The sequence below is a fragment of the Stegostoma tigrinum genome, chromosome 40, assembly GCF_030684315.1.
Source record: "Stegostoma tigrinum isolate sSteTig4 chromosome 40, sSteTig4.hap1, whole genome shotgun sequence".
Lineage (NCBI taxonomy): Eukaryota > Metazoa > Chordata > Chondrichthyes > Orectolobiformes > Stegostomatidae > Stegostoma > Stegostoma tigrinum.
In genome coordinates this window covers 14,508,983-14,529,421 of record NC_081393.1, presented here as the reverse complement: position 1 = coordinate 14,529,421, position 20,439 = coordinate 14,508,983, and the positions used below count along the sequence as shown (strand labels likewise).

The window sequence follows — 20,439 nt, the reverse complement described above, 5'->3', positions numbered from 1 at the left end:
TAACTGTGTTTATTTATATTGAGAGTTAGTTCAATTTCTGGCCAGTGGCCAACCCCAGAATGTTGTTTGTGGGTAATTGCCATGGAATGTCAGAAGGTGATGGCAAGATTCTCGTTGGAGATGGTCATTGCTGAGCACTTGTGTGGCACAAATAGTTACCCAAATCTGGATATTGTGCAGGTTTTTCTGATTGATCAGTGACTTAAGGCAGGAGAAAGCAATCAGCGGGTGGTTCCTTGCCTACATTTTATATGATATCATGAATCCAGGTTGGTGCTCATTAATAGAGTTGCTCTTGTCTGGAATTGACCATTGCAATGGAGTAATTGGGCAAGTGATGGATTGAGGAGGTTGTATGCAAGTGGAAAAGGACTCGAGATTTGTGTCGCCCGGCTAAAACACTGGGCAGAATCTGGTAATACAGTGCCGTTGGTGCACTAGAAGAAATGTGACTGTGCTTGGCTTTCAGTCAGGGTTTGATCTTTAAATTAAGAGAAAGGACCGTGGGGTTAAACTGTTGATGAGTTCAGGCCGGTGACAAATGAGGCTCCATGGTTCTAACAATGAGTGTTGATCTTTGACGTAATGATCCTAAAAGATTTGTAAGAATTCATTTTATGTCTTGCAATGTTTGCAGAATCCTCGACTCTTGGATGATGTCAGTTTCCATCCTTGTGTACGTTTCAAGCGTTGGGAGTCAGAACGAATTCTTTCCTTCATACCACCTGATGGCAATTTTCGCCTCCTATCTTACCACGTCAGTTCCCAGAAGTAAGTTAGACTTCTTTGGATCGAGGATGATTTGGAAGAATTTTATTCCCTTTCTAGATTTTTCTCTGTTACTTGGAGACCAATGTCTTAGCTATGAATGGCAGAACTAACTCTAATATTCACCTGTGGTTATTGATTGGATGTTCAGAGCTTAATTTTCAGATCTCCTTTTCCTTTTAATTTTCACTGAAAGATTTACATGCCAAATGGTGACCAATGCAATTTTCATCTCATTACTAGGATCTATTTTGCTGCAATTGTCATTTAACAGCAAGAAACAGATATCACCTAAGTATGAATTGACAATAGGCCATCTGACTGTGAGTCACTTTTTCCTTTGCCAAATTCCATTGTTTTATTCTATTGTTTTAAGCAGAAGGATTATCTGAATGAGGACGAGAAGTAGGCTAATTGGCTCTTTGAGCTGCTCCACCATCTATTAACATAAAGCAGATTGGATTGTGGCCTTACTTCCACTTTACTGCTTGACTTCCTCAGTCAATCAACTATCTAATTTAGCGTTGAATGATTAAATACATTCAATGACCCAGTCTCCAATGCACTCTGTGGAGGATAATTCTAAAGATTGATAACCCTTTAAAGGAAAGAAATTCCTTCCTACATCTAGCTTTAACATAGGACACCCCGAATTTGTAAACTGTGGTCTGTAGTTGTAGATTTCTCCACAAGGGGAAAAATTCACACACCCGGCCAAACTCTGAATCGGATGTTTCAAGAAGGTCATCTTCCATTCTTCCCGTGCATTTAGGCCCAACTACTTACCTTTTTGTCGGAAGGCAATCCCTTCTTCCCAAGAGTCAGCCGAGTGAACATGCAGTTTTTTCCACTGCACTTATACCCTTCGTCCCACAAACGAAGAGAAAACATAGGCATCGCTGCCTTGTAAGCACTTCTTGCCCATCCCTAGTTGCACTTGAGAAGTTGGTGGTGAGCTGCCTTCTTGAACAGCTGCAGTCCTTCTGCCGTGGGTTGAATTCCATGAGGGAAAGAATTGCAAGATTTTGATCCAGCGACAGTGAAGGAATGGCGATATATCTCCAAGTCAGGATGGTGAGTGACTTGGAGGGCAGCCTCGAGGTGGTGGCGTTCCCATATGTTTGCTGCCCTTGTCCTTTTACACTTGACGTGGTTGTGGGTTTGGAAGGTTCTAATCTGAGGATCTTTGGTGATTTTTTTTTTTGCAAATGTTTGTAAATAGTGCACACTGCTGCTACTGAGATTCGGTGGTGGAGGGAGTGAATGTTTGTAGATGTAGTGCCAATCAAGGGGGCTGCTTTGTCCTGGATGGTGTCAAGCTTCTTGAGTGTTGTTGGGCCTGCACTCATCCAGGCAAGTGGGGAGTATTCCAACACACCTGACTTGTGCCTTGTAGATGGTACAGGCTTTGAGGAGTCAGGAGGTTGGTTACACCCAACAGTATTCCTAGCTTCTGACCTGCTCCTGTAGCCACTGTGTTAATGTGGTGAGTCCAGTTGAGTCTGCAATCAATGATACCACCCAGGACATTAGATAACAAGGTGTAGAGCTGGATGAACACAGCAGACCAAGCAGCATCAGAGGAGCAGGAAGGCTGATGTTTTGGGCCTAGACCCTTCAGAAATGGAGGAGGGGTAGGGGGTTCTGAAATAAATTGGGAGGGGGGAGGATAGAAGATAGATAGAGGAGAAGATAGGTGGAGAGGAGACAGCCCGGTCAAAGAGGCAGGCATGGAGCCAGTATGGGTGGGTGTCGGTGGGCAGTTAGAGAGGAGAGAGGTCAGTCCAGGAAGGATGGACCGGTCAAGGGGGTGGGATGAGGTTAGTGGTTAGGAGAGGAGGAGTGGGTAGGAGAGGCGGGACGAGCAGGGCTGATTTTGGGATGCAGTAGGGGGAGGGGAGATTTTAAAGCTTCTGCATTGATACCATTGAGCTGCAGGGTTCCCAAGTGGAATAAGAGTTGCTGTTCCTGCCACCCAAAGGTTGCAGGAACAGCATTGTTGTGGCACTGCAGGAGGCCCGGGATGGACATGTCGTCTCAGGAATGGGAGGAGTTGTTGTTTAGTGCGAACTGAGCGTAGGTGTTCTGCAAACCCACTTGATTTCCCCGATGTCGAGGAGGCCACAACGGGAACAGCAGATACAGTATACCACATTAGCAGATGTGCGGGTGAACATGTGCTTGATGTAGAAAATCTTCTTGGGGCCTGGGATAGGGGTGAGGGAGGTGGTGTGGGGTTATGTGTAGCACCTACTGCGGTTGCAGGGAAAAGTGCCAGGTGAGGTGGGGCTGGAGGGGAGTGTAGAGCGGATAAGGGAGTCACTGAGAGAGTGGTCCCTCTGGAAGGCAGATAAGAGTGCGGAGGGAAAATTGCCTTTGGTGATTGGGTCGGATTTGCAGATGGCGCAAGTGTCAGAGGATGATGCGTTGGATCTGGAGGTTGATGGGATGGTATGTGAGGATGAGGTGAATTCTGTTTTGGTTGAAATTGCAAGTAAGGGGTGTGAAGAATGAGTTGCGGGAAATGCAGGAGACATGGTCGAGGGCGTTCTTGACCACTTAGTTGGCGGGGGAAGTCGCGGTCTTTGAAAAATGAGGACATCTGAGATAGACAGGAGTAGAATGCCTCATCCTGAGAGCAGATGCGGCGGAGGCAAAGGAATTGGGAATAGGGGATGACGTTTTTGCAGGCAGGTGGGTGGGAGGAGGTGTATTCTAGGTAGCTGTGGGAGTCGGTGGGCTTGAAATGGATATCAGTTTCTAGGTGGTTGCCAGAGATGGAGACAGAAGTCCATGAAGGCGAGAGAGGTATTAGAGATGGTCCAGGTGAACTAAGGTTGGGGTGGAAGGTGTTGAAGTGGATGAACTGTTCGAACTAGTGATGGTAACAGCATTGAATGTCAAGGGATGGCAGTTAGGTTGTCTCTTATTGGTGATGGTCATAGCCTGGCATTTGTGTGGTGCAGATGTCATTTGCGACTTGTCAACCCAAGCCTGGATATTGTCCAGATTTTTTTTTTTGTGTTTCAACATGGACTGCTTCAGTATCTCAGGAGTCACGAGGGAGTCAAACATTGTGCATACATCGCTGAACATCCTCCCTTCTGACCTGATGATGGAGGGAAGAACATTGAAGCAGCTGAAGATGGTTGGGCCTATGACACTATCCTGAGAAACTCCTACAGAGATGTCCTGGAGCCGAGATGATTAGCCTCCTACATCCATGATCATCGTCCTACGTGTCCGGTATGAATCCAACCAGCAGAGAGTTTCCCCTCTGATACCCATCGATTCCAATTTAGCTAGGGCTCCTTGATGCCACACCTGGTCAAACACAGCCTTGACATCAAGGGCTGTCCATCTCACCTAACCTCTGGAATTCAGCTGTTTTGTCCATGTTTGAACCAAGGCTGTTATGTGATCAGGAGCTGATTTGCCCTGGCAGAACCCAAACTGGGTGTCGCTGAGCAGGTCATTGTTGAGCACATGCTGCTTGACAGCACTGTTGATGACACCTTCCGTCACTTTACTGATGATGGAGAGTAGACTGATGGGCGATAATTGACCGGGTTGGATTTCTCCTTTGTGTACAGGGCAATTTTCCACATTGTCAGGTAGGTACCAGTGTTGCAACTGTACTGGAACAGTTTGTCTAGAGGAGCGGCAGGTTCTGGAGGACAAGCCTTCAGTACGATTGCCAGAATGTTGTCGGGGCCTGTAGTCTTTGCAGTATCCAGTGTCTCCCCGTTTCTTGATGTCACATGGAGTGAATCGAATTGGCTGAACACTCGAATCTGTAATGCTAGGGACCACTGCAGGAGGCAGAGATGGATCGTTCACTCGGCACTCCAGGCTAAAGATTGCTGCTAATGCTTCACCCATATCTTCTGTACTGATGTGCTGGGCTATTCCATCATTGAGGATGGGGATATTTGTGGAGCCTCCTCCTCCACTGAGTTGTTTAATTATCCACCACCATTCACGACTGGATGTGGCAGGACTGCAAAGCTTAGATGTGATCCGTTGCTTGTAGGATTGCTTAGCTCTGTCTATCACTTGCTGCTGTCGCTGTTTGGCGTGCAAGGAGTCCTGTTTGGTGGCTTCATCAGATTGATACCTCATTTTCAGGTATGCCTGGTGCTGCCCCTGGCACAACCACCTGCACTGTCCAATGAACTAGGGTTGATCCCCTGGCTTAAAGTGTGGAGCTGGATGAACACAGCAGACCAAGCAGCATCTTAGGAGCACAAAAACTGACCTTTCGGGCCTAGACCATTCATCAGAAAAGGGGGATGGGGAGAGGATTCTGAAATAAATAGGAAGAGAGGGGGAGGCGATCAAAGATGGACAGAGGAGAAGATAGGTGGAGAAGAGTATGGATGGGGAGGTAGGGAGGGGATAGGTCAGTCTGGGGAGGACAGACAGGTCAAGGGGGCGGGATGAGGTTAGTAGGTAGGAAATGGAGGTGTGGCGGCTTGCGGTGAGAGGAGGGGATAGGATACTATTGGGTTTCACCAGCTTCAAAATCCGCGCCCCCCCCCCCCCCACCAACTGCATCCCAAAAGCAGCTCAGCTCATCCCTGCCTCCCTAACCTGTTCTTCCACTCACCTATATCTCCTCTCACCTCAAGCCGCACCTCCATTCCCTACCTACTAACCTCATCCTGGCTCCCCCCAACCTGTCCATCCTCCCCAGACTGACCTGTCACCTCCCTACCTCCCCACCCATACTCTCCTCTCCACCTATCTTCTCCTCTATCCATCTTCAGTCCGCCTCTCCCTATTTATTTCAGAATCCTCTCCCCATCCCCCTTTTCTGATGAAGGGTCTAGGCCCGAAACGTCAGCTTTTGTGTTCCTAAGATTCTGCTTGGCCTGCTGTGTTCATCCAACTCCACGCTTTGTTGTCTCGGATTCTCCAGCATCTGCTGTTCCCGTTATCTTTGATGCCCTGGCTTGATGGTAATGGTTGAGCAGGGGAAATGCTGGGCCATGAAATTAGATTGTGCTGGAGTACAATTCTCCTGCTGTTGCTGGCCTGCAGCACTTCATGGATGTCCAACGTTGAGTTGCTAGACCTATGCAAAGTCTGTCCCATTTAGCACGGTGATAACTTCCACCATGTTGTGTGGCACTATTTTTAATGTGAAGGCGAGACTTTGTCTCCACAAAGACTGTGCGATGGTCTCTTACTGATACCGTCATGGACTGAGGCATCTGCAGATGGCAGATTGGTAAGAATGAGGTCATTTATGTTCTTCCCTCTTGTCGGTTCCCTCACCACCTGCAGTAGACCGTCTAGCAGCAACGTGCTTTAGGACCCGACCAGCTCGATCAGTAGTACTGCTGCCGAGCCACTCTTGGTAGTGGACATTGAAATCCCCCACCCAGAGTACATTTTGTGCCCTTGCCATCCTCGGTGCTTCCTCTAGGTGTTGCTCAACATTGAGGAATACTGATTCATCAACTGAGGGAGGACAGTATTGGTAATCAGCAGGAAATTTCCTTGCCCATGTTTACCTTATGGTCCCACAGTCAATGAGGACTGCCAGAGAAACACCGTCCTGACTGAATACTACTGTGCCACCATCTCTGCTGGGTCTGTTCTACGGGTGGGACACTGAGTGTGACTATGTCAGGCTGTTGCTTAACTTATCCGTGACGCAGCTCTCCCAATTTTGGCAATAACCCCCAGATGTTAATGAGGAGGACTTTGCAGGGTTGACAGGGCTGTTTCTGCTGTTCTCTTCCAGCGCCTAGGTCAATGCCATTTGAGACTTTGTGGCAATTGGTAGAACTGAGCGGCTTGCTAGGCCATTTCAGAGGGCAACTGAGAGTCAACCACATTGCTGTAGGTCTGGAGTCAGGTGTAAGCCAGACCAGGTAAGGATGGCAGATTTCCTTCCCTGAAGGACAATAGTAAACTCGATGGGTTTTCCGACAATCGGCAATGATTTCATGGTGATCAGTAGATTCTTAATTCCAGACTCTCTTTAATTATTGAATTCAAATTCCACCATCAATATACTGTAGTATTAAAAGCACTTTGCTGCTTTCACATTCTTTTCCCTTTCCAATAAAAGCCAACGCTTTGCCTTTCAAATCACTTGCTCTTCCTAAACACCTGCTTTTCTGTGAATCATGTACATGCATACCTGTAGTTGCTGTGGTTAAATGTATTCTGGTTTTCGTGTTTTATTTTCCCTGCTGAACAAATGTTGTCAGATTTTCCCACATAATAATCCATCACCAACTGTTTCCCTTAACCTATCTGTACTCCTTCACAGACTGTTTGTTTGTATCCTTCTCAAAGGTGGCTTTCCTAACTATCTATCTGTATAATTTGCAAACTTTTTCTACAATAGAGATGATCTCTACATTCAGTTCATAAATACGGATTATATAAAGTTGAAGTGCCAGGATTTACTGGTGATATTTTAGAAATAAACATTGTTAAAACTTTTAGTAGAAGGAACTTTTAATCTCCTTACACTTGAGTATGTACTGCAATGTGTTTTATTCAGATTCATATGTTCCCTCTGTATCAATGCATGACAATTCTGGAATATACTGGGAGTTACCTGTTAACTTCCTGATTCTTCTGTTCTTCTCATCTGACTTCAATTTAAATTAATTTTAACATTGGATTAGAACCTCCAAGTCAAATATTCAGTTTTCTTTCAATGTGCCAGTAATTTGACTGTATTTAGATCAAATTATTTGGAATTCTGTATTCTATTTAACTGCAAGTCCAAAACTTGTAACTGCTGGATTTATCCAACAAATGAAAACATATTCCACTTCAGTCCTAGTCTTTGAGAATTGTTGGCCTTGTAAATCTCATTTTACGGATTAAAAGATCATAATTTTTCCCTATCTGCATGTTGGTTTTCTCTTCCATTCCAGCGACTGAGAAGTGGGAATCGAAAACTAGCATATTATTTGTAGGTCTTGCTGGGTTATTAGAAAATATTTACAAATGATACAAGCACGTTTTTAAGATTGAGGGTGAAATAGGAGAGGTTAAATTACAGACCTCTTGTGAATCTCCTTCATTTTCACATGAAGACCAGCGCTTTGATTTTCTTAAATGCTTGAAATATCTATACAAAGACGACATTGAAACTTTCAGTGTGAACATTTTTGAACTGCAGAATGTCTTGCAATGGAGCAATTGCTATGTTTTCGCAATTATACTGGTAATTTAGATGGTTCCGGAGTCGGGGGCGCTGAATAAAGCTGACAGGTAGAGTTTAGCATTTTGATACTTTTCTGGATATGCTAACAGAATTGTTGTTTCTCTCTGCTGTTTGCTTTATATCATCACCTTTGAATGAATTTGACTGAGTATTTACCATTGTTAGGATAAATTTTTAGGAAATGTAACATCCCATCCCATCTTTATTCTGCTATGAAATGGGAAAATGGAATTATTAGTTTTGACGCACATGGTTCCATCATGCCAATTGACCTTCTTTCATTCCTGCTCAGTAGAACTGTCTGATGCTGGAATTATTGAAAGGAAACCCAACTTGTAACTCCTCTGCTACAAGGTTAAGAAATGTTGTCAACTTGAGGTTCTAATGTTAGGTCAAAAGTGAAATGTAATATTGGCACCAACCCAGAAGTTGAGTGGCTAAAGCTGGTATCATTTCTTATGATGCAGAATGTGAAGTTTGAAGATAATTGCTTTATACCTCAATGGATATTTGAATACATGGACTAGAGCAGTTCAAGACAGCAACTCATCACTGCCTTCTCAAGGGCAACTAGGGAAGGGCAATAAATGCAGGCCAGCCTACAATGCCCACATCTCACAAATGACACTCAAAAGGCAAATGCTGAAATTTTTAAACAATGTTTAGCCATTCCTGTAAGTGAACTGTTCAAAACACCAGCTAGCTGTTGTGTAGCAGTTTTTAAAACTAAAAGCAACAGTCCACTGGAGCAAAATACTGCACATTTGAAATCTAAAACAAAAATAGCTGGAAATACTTAGCAATTCAGCAATACCTATAGATAATAAGAGTTAATGTTTATGGAGTAGTTGCAATGAAAGGTCCATAAATCTGTAAGATGTTTGAGCATCAAGTCTTCCCTGACATTCAGTGAGAACGTAGATGATCTGATTGAGGTATACAAGATAATGAGAGGCATAGATAGAGTTGATAGCCAGAGACTATTTCCCAGGGCAGAAAAGGCTAACACGAGGGGTCATAGTTTTAAGCTGGTTGGTGGAAAGTATAGAGGGGATGTCAGATGCGGGTTCTTTACACAGAGTTGTGAGAGCATGGAATGCGTTGCCAGCAGCAGTTGTGGAAGCAAGGTTATTGGGGACATTTAAGAGACTGCTGGACATGCATATGGTCACAGAAATTTGAGGGGGCATACATGAGGATCAATGGTTGGCACAACATCGTGGGCTGAAGGGCCTGTTCTGTGCTGTACTGTTCTATGTTCTATGATAATCGTCAACACCACTTTCATGCCTTTTCCTGATAACCCTTGAATCCCTTTCTGATTAAAAAAAATCTGTCTATCTCAGCCTTAAATGTACTTAACAACCCAGCCTCAACAGCCATTCACAGAAAAGAAATGTACAAATTCATTACCCTCAGAAAAAATTCTCCTCATCTTGGTCTTAAATTGGAGACCACTTTATTCTGAGATTTTCTCCAGTCCTTGACCTTGCTACAAGGGTAAATGACCTTTCTACATCCACTCTGTCGAGTTCTGTAAGTGTTTTATATAATTCAATGAGCTCAGTTCTCATTCTTCTGAACTCCACTCAGTATATGCCCAACCTACTCAACATTTCCTCATAAGACAGTTCCTCTGTACCTAGTAAATGTCTAATGAACCTTCTCTGAACTGCCTTCAATACCAGTATACCTTTTCTTAGATTAGGGACTCACAACTGTTCACAGTATTCTAGCTGTTCTCGGAATAGTGTCTTGTATAGTTTAAGCAAGACCGTCCGTCCTATTTTGACAGTTCATTCACGTTGAAATGAAAGTCAGCATTACATGTGCCCTCTGTATTACCGACCTTGGTTGATAGCTTTTTAAGATATGTGATTCCCAAATCCCTCTAGCTTTCTGCAGTCTTTCTCCATTTCAATAACCTTCAGTTCCTCTGTTCTTCCAGTCTAAGTGCATCACCTAGATTTTCCTACATTTAGATTCTATCAGCTACGTTTTTGCCTATTCATTAAACCTGTCTCTCTGCAGACTGTCATTCTCACCACTTGCCTTTCCACCCACTGTTTGGTCTTATACATTTCACTTCTACATTCACTTTGCTCATCCAAGCCATGAGTATACTCTAAATAATTGTCTCAACAGCACCAGTCTTGCAGCGCAGGTGGCTGAAGTCCATGCATGGCACATTGCAGATTCAGGAACCGGATGACGTTCCTACAAGCAGCCTGATGAGCGCTGATATTGAGAGTAGCAATATGCACACGATGCCACACAGCTTAGAGGGAATGTTGGCCAGCACAGACTCCTGTGACAATCTACTAGTTACAGCTTATCATCCTGAAAATGCCCCCTTATCCCAACTTTTTCAACTATTTGTTAGCCAATCCTCTATCCTGCACTAGTACCTCCAACACCATGACCTGTTGTCTCATCAAGTAGCCAACTCTGTGGCACCTTGTCAAATGCCTTCTCAAAATCCCAGTATAATACATATGTTGCTTCCCCTGTATGTATCCTGTTTGTTACCTCTTCAAATTCTCATAAATTTGTTAGGCATGATTTCTCCCTCATGATGCCGTGCTGACCCTGCTTGATCATGTGATGCGTCTATAAATGCTCTGCTCTTATGTCCTTTAATGTCTAACATTTTCCCAATAACAGACTCTATCTAACTGGCCAAGAGTTACTAATTGGTTTTTGTTTTTCTTTTGGTTTTCGTTTCGTTCTCTTGTTTGAGAAAAGGTTTTTCAATAGCAGTTTTCTAATCTCTGGGACTTTTCCAGTATCTAAGGATTCTTGGAAGATGACTACTGGTAGACCGTAAGAAAAGAACATACACTTTCTCTATTGCTATTTCCTCTTCCATCTTAGGATGCATGTCCAAGGTCCAAAGTTTTATCAGTCTTTGACCTGATTTAGTTTCCCTCGCATCTTCCCTGAAGTGATAGTCAGTCGTTATTTATTTCTTCTTTTCCTTTTGTCCCTTGATTATTTCATAATTGCTAATAGCTGATGCACGGACTAATACGAAGAATTTGTTCAACTCCTCTGCCATTTCCTGCTTCCCCATTCCCCAGCTTAATTCTCTCCAGGGGCCAATGCTCACTTTGGCCTATGTCCTCCAAGAATTGATCTGGAATGTTAAACTTATTTCCCTCGGCACGTGATGCTGACATTGAGTATGTAAGAATTTTTTGCTTCCGTTTGAGTAACAGCAGGCTTTGTGTAGTCTGAATTGGATTTGGCAGTGATGCCGCCTCAGGTCAGATGTCTTACTAGCTGCAGGTGCATGCCATCCAAATCTGGGCCTTTCTATTCTTGTCAGTTTCAAGACCTTAACCTTGTGCTAAAATCATCATGACCAGAGAAAGCATCAATCAGCCATCTCCCTGTGGATTTCTTCAACAAAGGGTGAGTGGAGGAAATAGCAAAAAGTAAAGTATTTAAGAAATGCTGACTGTACTAATGGCTTTTCACTCTTCCACCATATCTCAGCAGTCTGAATAGATACAAATACGTTATCAGTATTTATTGCCTTACAGCTTGGTTGCCATTCCTGTCTATGTAAAGCACAACATTACCTTCCGGGATGGCAGCTCCATGGGGCGGTTTGAAATTACCGTTGGCCCCAAACAAACAATGGGAAAGATGATCGAAGGTACAGTAGTGACCAGCCAGCTGCCAAAGGTGGTTTTGAACATGAATCTCAGCTCCACTCAAGGGAACTACACCTTTGACCCAGTCACCAAGGTAATTGGAAATTGGCACTGCCAGTAATGACTGTCGATGGCACACCAATGAGCATGTAACAAATTTGATTCAAGAATAAACCTGAGATAAAAATTATTTATGTCCAAATATATTGTTTGAGTTAATCCATTTAGTTTTCTTATTTGAAAAAATATTTTAGCCATTGTCATTAGTCGTACAGCATAGAAACAGGCCCTTCAGCCCATCATTTCTACGTGGACCAACAAACACCAAATTACACTGACCCCATTTACATGCACTTGGTCCATAGCCGACTAATGTGGTGAATTCTGATGAAAAGGTGTTGATACTGTTAATTACCAGTCCAAATTTTTGATGACAAAGTTCATTCAAGATTAATGCGAAAATGTAGCAACTTGATGCACCTCTGGAAAGGCTGAAAGCTAGTTTTTTTTTGCAAGGCTGATTATGAAACAATACAATTCATACAGCGTTATTTTCTTCCTTAAATACAACTTGAAAGGTCACTTACTTTCATGTTTACAAGTCTCATGATACATGCTAAATGGATCCAAGCCAGATGACTTGGGACGAAATGAAACACAATTCCTTTTCTTCCAAAGTAGGTTGATTGAGAGAATGCAACTGTGCATGCTGACAATTATCCCAGTATCCCTGCTGACTCTGTCGTAATTGTACAAGGTCAGTCAACTGAACCTCATAGAATATGAGTTCCTGATTGGGGCTGCTAATCTGGTCTAGTTAGGGAACCCTGCCTGACCAATATAAGCAGGAATATTGGACATTCTGTTTCATCTGACACTTGGCTCTGAGGAAGCTGGATCAGTGTCACGGACTCTCCACGTGTAAATGAAGGGCAATTTGATGACAGGAAACTGGCCTCTGTGGAGCTATTTCACTGTCTTGCAGCTAGCCCCATCATCGATGATCCCAGTACCACATCCAACAATACCCATCAGTTCCATATACTAAAATAATTAACATGCATTCCAAATTCTTATGACCCTTTTGTATGAAAAGAATTCCTTCCTGATCTCCTCCTTGATAAATGGAGGTCTGATACTTATTTTCTCTTCTTTCATTAATGATTACTGAACTGGTAGAAATTAATTTTCTGTTTTTAATTTCTCAAAGTCCTTCTAACTCTTTTGAGGCTTTCTATTCTAAGCTCTCCCTGTGCCGCCCCCAGTCTTTGTTCATTCCATTGAAGATGGGTTTATTTTCTCCAGGTTTTCATTGCAATTGGATCCTCTCAATTGTACATTGCCTGAATAATACAACACTCTCTCTCTTGTTTTTCTCTCCAAAAACACCACACACTGCCCTAAATGTGGCCAAACTAACCTTGTAAACACTGATCATCACCTCTTCATTTGTCGTTAGTCCTTGTAAATCCATTGTTGCGAATGGAGTTCAACAGATTTTGAAAATGTTCTGTATGTGTAATAATTGAATAGGAAATGTGATGACTTTGAAAAGCAGCCAAGTGGGAAATATTAGGTAGTTGGAATTGTATTTCTTGTTAAATATTATATTTTCATCCAGAACAATATTTTGGGTCTCACTGTTCTTTATTTGCCCAAAGAATGGGAATCAACATCAAGTAGTTTTGATTTTAAGAATTCTGCACAATGGGTATAATGTTTCTCTTCGAGGATTTTTCACATTCTGAAAGTGTGGACTACAATAATTATATTTCTTAAAATGGTTTTTAGCAGCTTTTAAGTAATTGTCTTAAGTATTGAGGAGCAATATAGTTTAACAAATCGAGAATGGATGGCATGGAAACATGGAACACGAAGCAAAAACGGAATTGAACCGTGATGTACCATTGAGCAAGTTATGCGTGGGAAATAGCAAGTTAAACCATTTATAAAAGCTAATAATTGGTTGTGGATTAGTTGTAGATCTTTGGAGCCAATAAGTGGATGTGGTGAAGTACAGTTGCAGACTTGATTGGGAAAAATTGGCCCCTGCTATTGCTACAAACCACCACAAAACATTGTGGAAAATATCGGTCTTGAATTTGAAACCTTGACGCAATATAAAAAGTGAATCAGGAGATGTTTCATTTGTAGTAATTGTAATCAATAAAAGAATGATGTAACACAGAAAGAGGCCATTCAACTTAACATGGTCATGTTAGCTTTTGGTAGACTGGCTAATTAATCCCACTCCTTAGTCTTCCTCTGTACCTCACCAATTTTCCTTGCCGTTATTTTATCCGATTTTGCTTTTTCATCTGCATGCACCTCCTTTTTCAGACAGTCCCTTTCCCATCAAAATTTGTTGCATAAAAGTAGTTTTTTTATGGTCATCCTTCTGGTTTGTGCTCAGTCGTGTATCTTCTGCTTCTTAAATCTTGACACTTCTGATACAGAAATGAGTTTTTTTTTCATTTATTCTCTCAATGTTTCATGATTTTGAAGATTTTGGTCAAACTCTTGGTTCTTTCGAGAAGAACCACAACTTTCCACTGTTTCATCCAGAAAAAATGTTTTCACCTTAGTTCAATTCTAGTATATCTCTGTTGTACCCTTTCCAAGACCATGACATTGTTGCTAACATACAGATCCCAGAAAGGAACACGAGACTTATTTGTTATTCTTTATGGGATGTGAGCATGGTACTAGGTTAGCTTTGTTGAGAACGTGATGGTGTACTGCCTTGAATTGCTGCAATCCATTTGGTGTATGTGCGTCTGTAAAACTGCTAGGCAGGGAGATTAAGGATTTTGACTCAGGGACACTGAGGGAATGGGGATATATTTCCTAGTCAGTATGGTGAGTAACTTTTAAAGCAAAATACTGCAGATGCTGGAAATCTGAAACAAACGCAGAGAATGCTGGAGAAACTCAGCAGGTTTGGCAACATCCGTGAAGAGAAAGAGTTAATGTTTGAAGTCTGGAATGACTTCCTCAGTACCTCATCAGGATCTTTGGCAGAATGTTGAGTGGCTTGGAAGGAAACTTGCAGGCAGAGGTATTCACATGCAGCATCATCCAGATAGCAGTAGTTGTGGGGTTTGGAAGATGCTGTTGAGGGAGCCTTTGTGAATTAATGCAGCACAGCTTGTAGGTGGTATATATTGCTGCAGTTGTGCATTTGGTGGTGAAGGAAGAGACTGTTCAAGGTCCCAATGAAGCAGGCCGTTTTGTCCGCATGCTGCCCAGCTTCTTGAGTTTTTTGCTGGCTGTGCACCCATCCAAGTAAGTGACAGTATTCCGTCACACTCCTGACGTATGCCTTGTAGATGATGCATGGACTTTGGGAGACAGGAGGTCAGTTAATCGCCACTAAAATGCTAGCCTGTGTCCTGCTTATGTAGCTACAATATTTACACAGCTAAGCAAGTAGAGTTTCTGGGCAGTGGAGACTCCCAGCATGTTGCAATGGTGGATTCAGCAATGGGAATGATATTGACTATCAAGGGACATTGGTTAGATTGCCTTGTTGGAGACAGATGTTGCCTGGCACACTCATACTGTGAATGTTACTTGGCACTTAGCAGTCCAAGGCTTATGACAAATGAACACAGACTGCTTTATAATATGAAGAGTCGCATATGGTGAATGCCAGATGAATTTGAATCTGCATTACCAAATTTTTGCAGAGCTTCCTTCTTTTGGTATTTGATGCCAGTATGTTTAACAATCTTCTCAAGGTGACTTTCCAACTTCAAAGATTTGTGTACATCCCCTGTTCTATCAATTCCTGCACTTGCCTTTCCTCATTATTCTTTCCAAATATGTAACCATTCAGTTTTCTTCCATACACACCTATTATGCTTTAGGCCTTGTGGGAACTGGGAAAAAGGGATTTTTTTGAAATGTTTACTGATTCAGTTTTTGCTTTCCAATTTCATTGTTTACTCTTCAATGCTGCAAATTTAGTCATTTGAGTATTTTTAAAACCGTAATAGTGCAGTTATTTGTTCTAAACTTCTTATTGCAGATACTGTCATGGGATATTGGGAAGATTAACCCACAGAAACTGCCAAGCCTGAAAGGCTCCATGAGCCTGCAGGCAGGGACACCCAAGCCTGATGAGAACCCCAATATTAATATCCAGTTCAAAATACAACAACTAGCAATTTCAGGTAAGAAATTACAGAAATAAATAATAAATACTTGTGCAATTTCTTTAGGTAGCTAATGTTTTGTCTTGAAGCAAATAAAGAACAAAAGAATGGGAGTGGAATTTTTTAGGCATTCTGCAGTGGGTTTCAACATTAATCATTCTACTTACGTTTGTGATGGGTTAGAAAAGTGAAAAACATTTTGATTTGAATTAGAATTGGGTTTATTATCACATGTACTCACCTGAGTGCAGTTAAAAGTTTACAGAGCTGCCAATTATGGTGCCATATTGGGTGCAAAGATACCTAGATACAGGTACAGGATGATGCTGTACCAATCTCGGAACAGCGTTTCATTTGACAGCTGTGTGACATTTTGATTTCTGATCACTTATTATGACTGCAGTGCAACTGAAAATAAGTTTTCTGCTGGTATATGGAACTAGATACAGATTATTTACAACTGCCAGAAGTCTCCATTTCTTTCGATCCCTTTCATTTTGCGTGCTGTCATCCACAAAATACAGTTTTAGTTCTATGGACTAAGCCTTTTTGAGATAGATTGTCTTCTCTCAGTCGAATAAACCCTCTTACTGATTTGTGTTGCATTTTCTCTCAGGTTTGAAGGTAAATCGATTGGACATGTATGGTGAGAAATATAAACCATTTAAAGGCATCAAGTACATGACAAAAGCTGGAAAATTCCAAGTTCGAACATAATAACTATTCTGAAGGCAATTGTTGTAGCAGTAAGACTTTCCTTCCCCACCTGTGTGCTTGCCAGTTGAATCTTCCCATTTTTCTTGTGTTTTATGTTGTTATTAGTACAACCAACCTACATTGTTAACTGTACTTGGGTTTTTGAGTTGACTCAAAGTTAACATGCAGTGTTTTTTTGACATGAGCGAATGGTTTAGACTTTATATGCCCTGTTGTAAAGTTCATTTCAGTCTTCCTCACTTAAGGAATGCTGTTTATTATCATCGACTACCTTACACTCAAAGAAAATAGATTTAAATATATTTATCTTATAACGGGAAACACAAGGTTCCTGGGGCAAGATGAAAGCTGAAAATTTGCTATGTGGTATTGGTTTTGCATTACAGAATTAGCATACAAATTAGAAAATACAGTATTATTGTTAACAGTGCTACTGTGTTGCACCTTCAGCCAAACTCAGAAACCACTGTCTTTTGTCAGGTTTGGTGTTTTTAATTGTAATGTTGTTGTTATTTCACTGAGGATGCTGATTTATGAAGGTGATGATTTGAATTTGTGCAGGTACTTCCCATCGAAAGAATATGTTGATTTTCAAGTGATCTTTTTTTTGTTTGCTGTTCAGTTGTTGAATGGTTGTTCCTCAAGAGATGAAAGCTGATATTCCAATCTTGAGGTAGCATAGTTAGTGGTGCAAAAACACCATGAAGCCATACATTTCATAACCTTATTTACTTGTGTCCTTGCATGACCAAAAATCCACGTAATGGAGCAATATTGAATTCTCTGTTTAACTTTTGTTTTTGAAGGGGGGTGTTGTATTTTCTGCAATGCAACAGACTGCTGCTAGGCAATTTCTTGGACCGAATTTTTCAATTTGTTATCTTTGTTTATTTCTCCTGACCATAACTGCTGATTATCATTTTAAAAAGTGCACTTCCAACTATTGTGTCCCCCTAATGTCTATGTGGAAATTATTTGCAAAGTAACTTAATTTATTGAAGGATTTTTATAATCTGTGATTGGAACATTGAGCATCTTAATTGGTATTCTATTTGAAAGCAACATCTAAAACAGCCTTAAAAATGAAGCAAGATATGGTGAATGTTTGCAACTTTTACACACCTGTTTGTCACCCTCTAGTCTCTCCTGATTTTCAACACTTTCCACGTGCAAGATTGTCTCATACAGAAATATGCATTTTCCTGATTTTCATGGGACTGTTGGTTGGGATTGTAATTTGAGGTACAGTGGCAGTGGGTGAAGCAGGAAACCTCTTCAAAATGAAATATTATTTGGCAACAATCATTTAACTATGATGAGATTATAATTCCAGTGCATAAAACTATGTACTAATAGTCAGCTATGTACAATAGGGCAGCACTAATTCTCTTCTTCATCTACCCTCTTGCCCGGAGGTATTTTTCCACAAATAATTATTTGTGGAATTATTAAACTTCAAAATCTGTTACTGAAGAACATAAATCTTGCAGTTCTCCCAATAACTTTTTATTTACTCATGTTTACTTCATTTTTAAAAATGAAAAGAACTGCAGAGGCTGTAAATCCAGAACAAAAACAAAGTTGCTGGAAAAGCTCAGCAGGTCTGGCAGCATCTGTGGAGGAGAAAACACACACTCCTCCACAGATGCTGCCAGACCTGCTGAGCTTTTCCAGCAACTTTGTTTTTGTTCCTGTTTTATTTTTGTTCCACAAGCATTTTGAAGTGCAGCTATGGAGATATTTCCCCTTTGATGCAAATAACTGATTTCAGTGTTGAACCACTATTAACTGTTTTGATAAAATCAGAGTATATACTGACGACAAAGAAAAGCAAAATAGACATGTGCTTTAGTTTTCTTTGCCATCTCATGAAGGCTGAACTTCTGTTATTTGGCTCTTGTTACTGTGTTGAGGTCCAAATGAAACAAAGTGGTTCCAGCTATTTAAAGATGTGACGCAGATTCATGGATAACAAACACCCAAATTGCTGAAGCTGTTACCTCATTATCTGCCCCTTTTGCAGATTTGGGTCAAATCTAGTCTGTTTTAATTTATTTTCTCTAAGTATTTGGATATATTTAACAGAATGAATATTGCTGCAATTTTTTATTGGGTAATATTATTCCAGAGTGTATTTGTATCAGGATCAGATCATTTTGCTTGAGGAGTGTGTTATTCTTTAGCATTAAATAAAGTAAAACATGATTACAACAAACATCTGCGTAATGTGCGCTTCTTTCACGTGAAGTTCATAGAATACAATATTGATAGCAAGAACTGCAGATGCTGGAGTCAAAGTGTGGGGATGGAGGAACACAGCAGACCAGACTGCATCAGAGGAACAGGAAATGTCAGCTTTCCTGTTCCTCTGCTGCCTGGCCTGCTGTGTTCCTCCAGCTCCATACTTTGTTACCTGGAACGCAGTGTTGTTTGACAAACCACAGTGAATGTACCCAGCATGAACTAGATTTAATCACAATTGGACTGGTGAAAGACAACACTTAATTTTACACCACACTGTTTTGTCAGCCTAAAATTGAGATTCCTTCAGTGAAATGTTAGCATTCCATGATGTCGCACCCTTGACCTCGAATGTTCTCTTCCCTATCTGGAACCTGTTTCATACACTTTGAAGCTCAATGGTTATTTGATAGATAAGAGAAGTAAAATGCTCATAGCAATCTTTTGAATGTAATTCAATGGTTGTGCAAAAGGTGCTACACATTTGTATTTTCATTATTCCAGCATTGTTATTACCCAATACATATCAAAAATTCCCATTCTGTAGTTCCCTGTTCAATACCACTATAAATGTCAATTGGACACATCTCCCACTAAGTTTATTTTCTCATTCTAATGTACTGTACCTTGTTTATGTCCCATGATGAAACATCCAACCATATTTCCACACTCCTCAAAAATAGTTTCAGCTTAACTAACTGCATCTTTATTATTTCTGTTCATCCTCCTGCCGTGGCATACAATTTTCTTGGCAAATAAACAATTGTTCCCTTTTTTTTCCTCATTTGAATGCTAACATTTTTGTGTTGTTCTTGCATGGACATAATGTAGATCTTTTGAAAGTGTTAGTCCTGTGAAGAAATCCCAACAGCCAACAATCAGCCAAAAGATGTCACTTTGTTAACACAAACCTTTTATATTTGCTTTGCCTGTGGAAACTTAGACCGACATCAGAAACAAAATGCTTTTGGTCCTCCTTGTGGTTAATTTGTTACATTCCATCTTAAATTGGTGAAGGGTAAATCTGATCAGAGAATTAAATGTGTGGTTCAAAGCTTGGTGTGAGAGAAATATTTTTCAATTCATGCGCCACTGGCAGTGTTACTGCAGAAAATGGAAGTCATACCTTCGGTATGGTCTTCACCTGTCTCAGTGGACTTTTAAGTGTTGCACTGAGTTGTATAACTTGGGCAGTAGAGAGGTTTTAGAAGTGTGGGGAGTTTGAGGTCAAGCAAAGGGAGAAGTGATAAATTTATAAGGAAAGGATAAGACAGTCGTCAAGGTTTGCAACATGGTTAACAAGCAGAGTGCAGCAGGAAGGCATGAATTGTCAGTTTGATGCAACATAAATATACGCTATGACAAACATTAAAAAGAATTGACTGCAAGGTATCAAATACACAAGGTACTTGATATTTCAACACGGTAAGATGCTTGGAAAAGGTGATGATCAGGCCTCTTAATTAAAAGTGACATCAGTGTGAAAGATTAAGAGTAGAATCTGTTTAGGGAATAATTTCAAAAGGCATGCATTATCTGCAAGATTGTTAAATGTGTTTATAGAATACATGTTTAGGAGTAAGTGATCAGTATGATCAGTTTCAGGGTCTTGTGGACAGACATTAATTAAAACTGACAACTTCAGTCATTGAAACAATTATGTCCACATGGCTGATTATAGAATATGAGGGGCTGTTAA

General features: G+C 41.1%; 2 protein-coding genes across 2 annotated transcripts in view; one reads left to right on the top strand and one right to left on the bottom strand.

Annotated features, from left to right (window-relative positions):
• Positions 1 to 18,687, top strand: part of LOC125448135 (AP-3 complex subunit mu-2) — a 38,329-nt gene extending 19,642 nt beyond the window's left edge. Inside the window, exons 5-8 of the mRNA XM_048523195.2 lie at positions 638 to 771; positions 11,512 to 11,719; positions 15,656 to 15,800; positions 16,399 to 18,687. Of these exons, the coding sequence (XP_048379152.1) occupies positions 638 to 771; positions 11,512 to 11,719; positions 15,656 to 15,800; positions 16,399 to 16,499 (588 nt within the window). The 3' untranslated portion in view covers positions 16,500 to 18,687. The remainder of the gene's footprint in view (positions 1 to 637; positions 772 to 11,511; positions 11,720 to 15,655; positions 15,801 to 16,398) is intronic.
• Positions 1 to 20,439, bottom strand: part of LOC125447937 (histone acetyltransferase KAT6A-like) — a 440,967-nt gene that overhangs the window by 417,529 nt on the left and 2,999 nt on the right. The gene's annotated exons all lie outside the window — the stretch shown is intronic.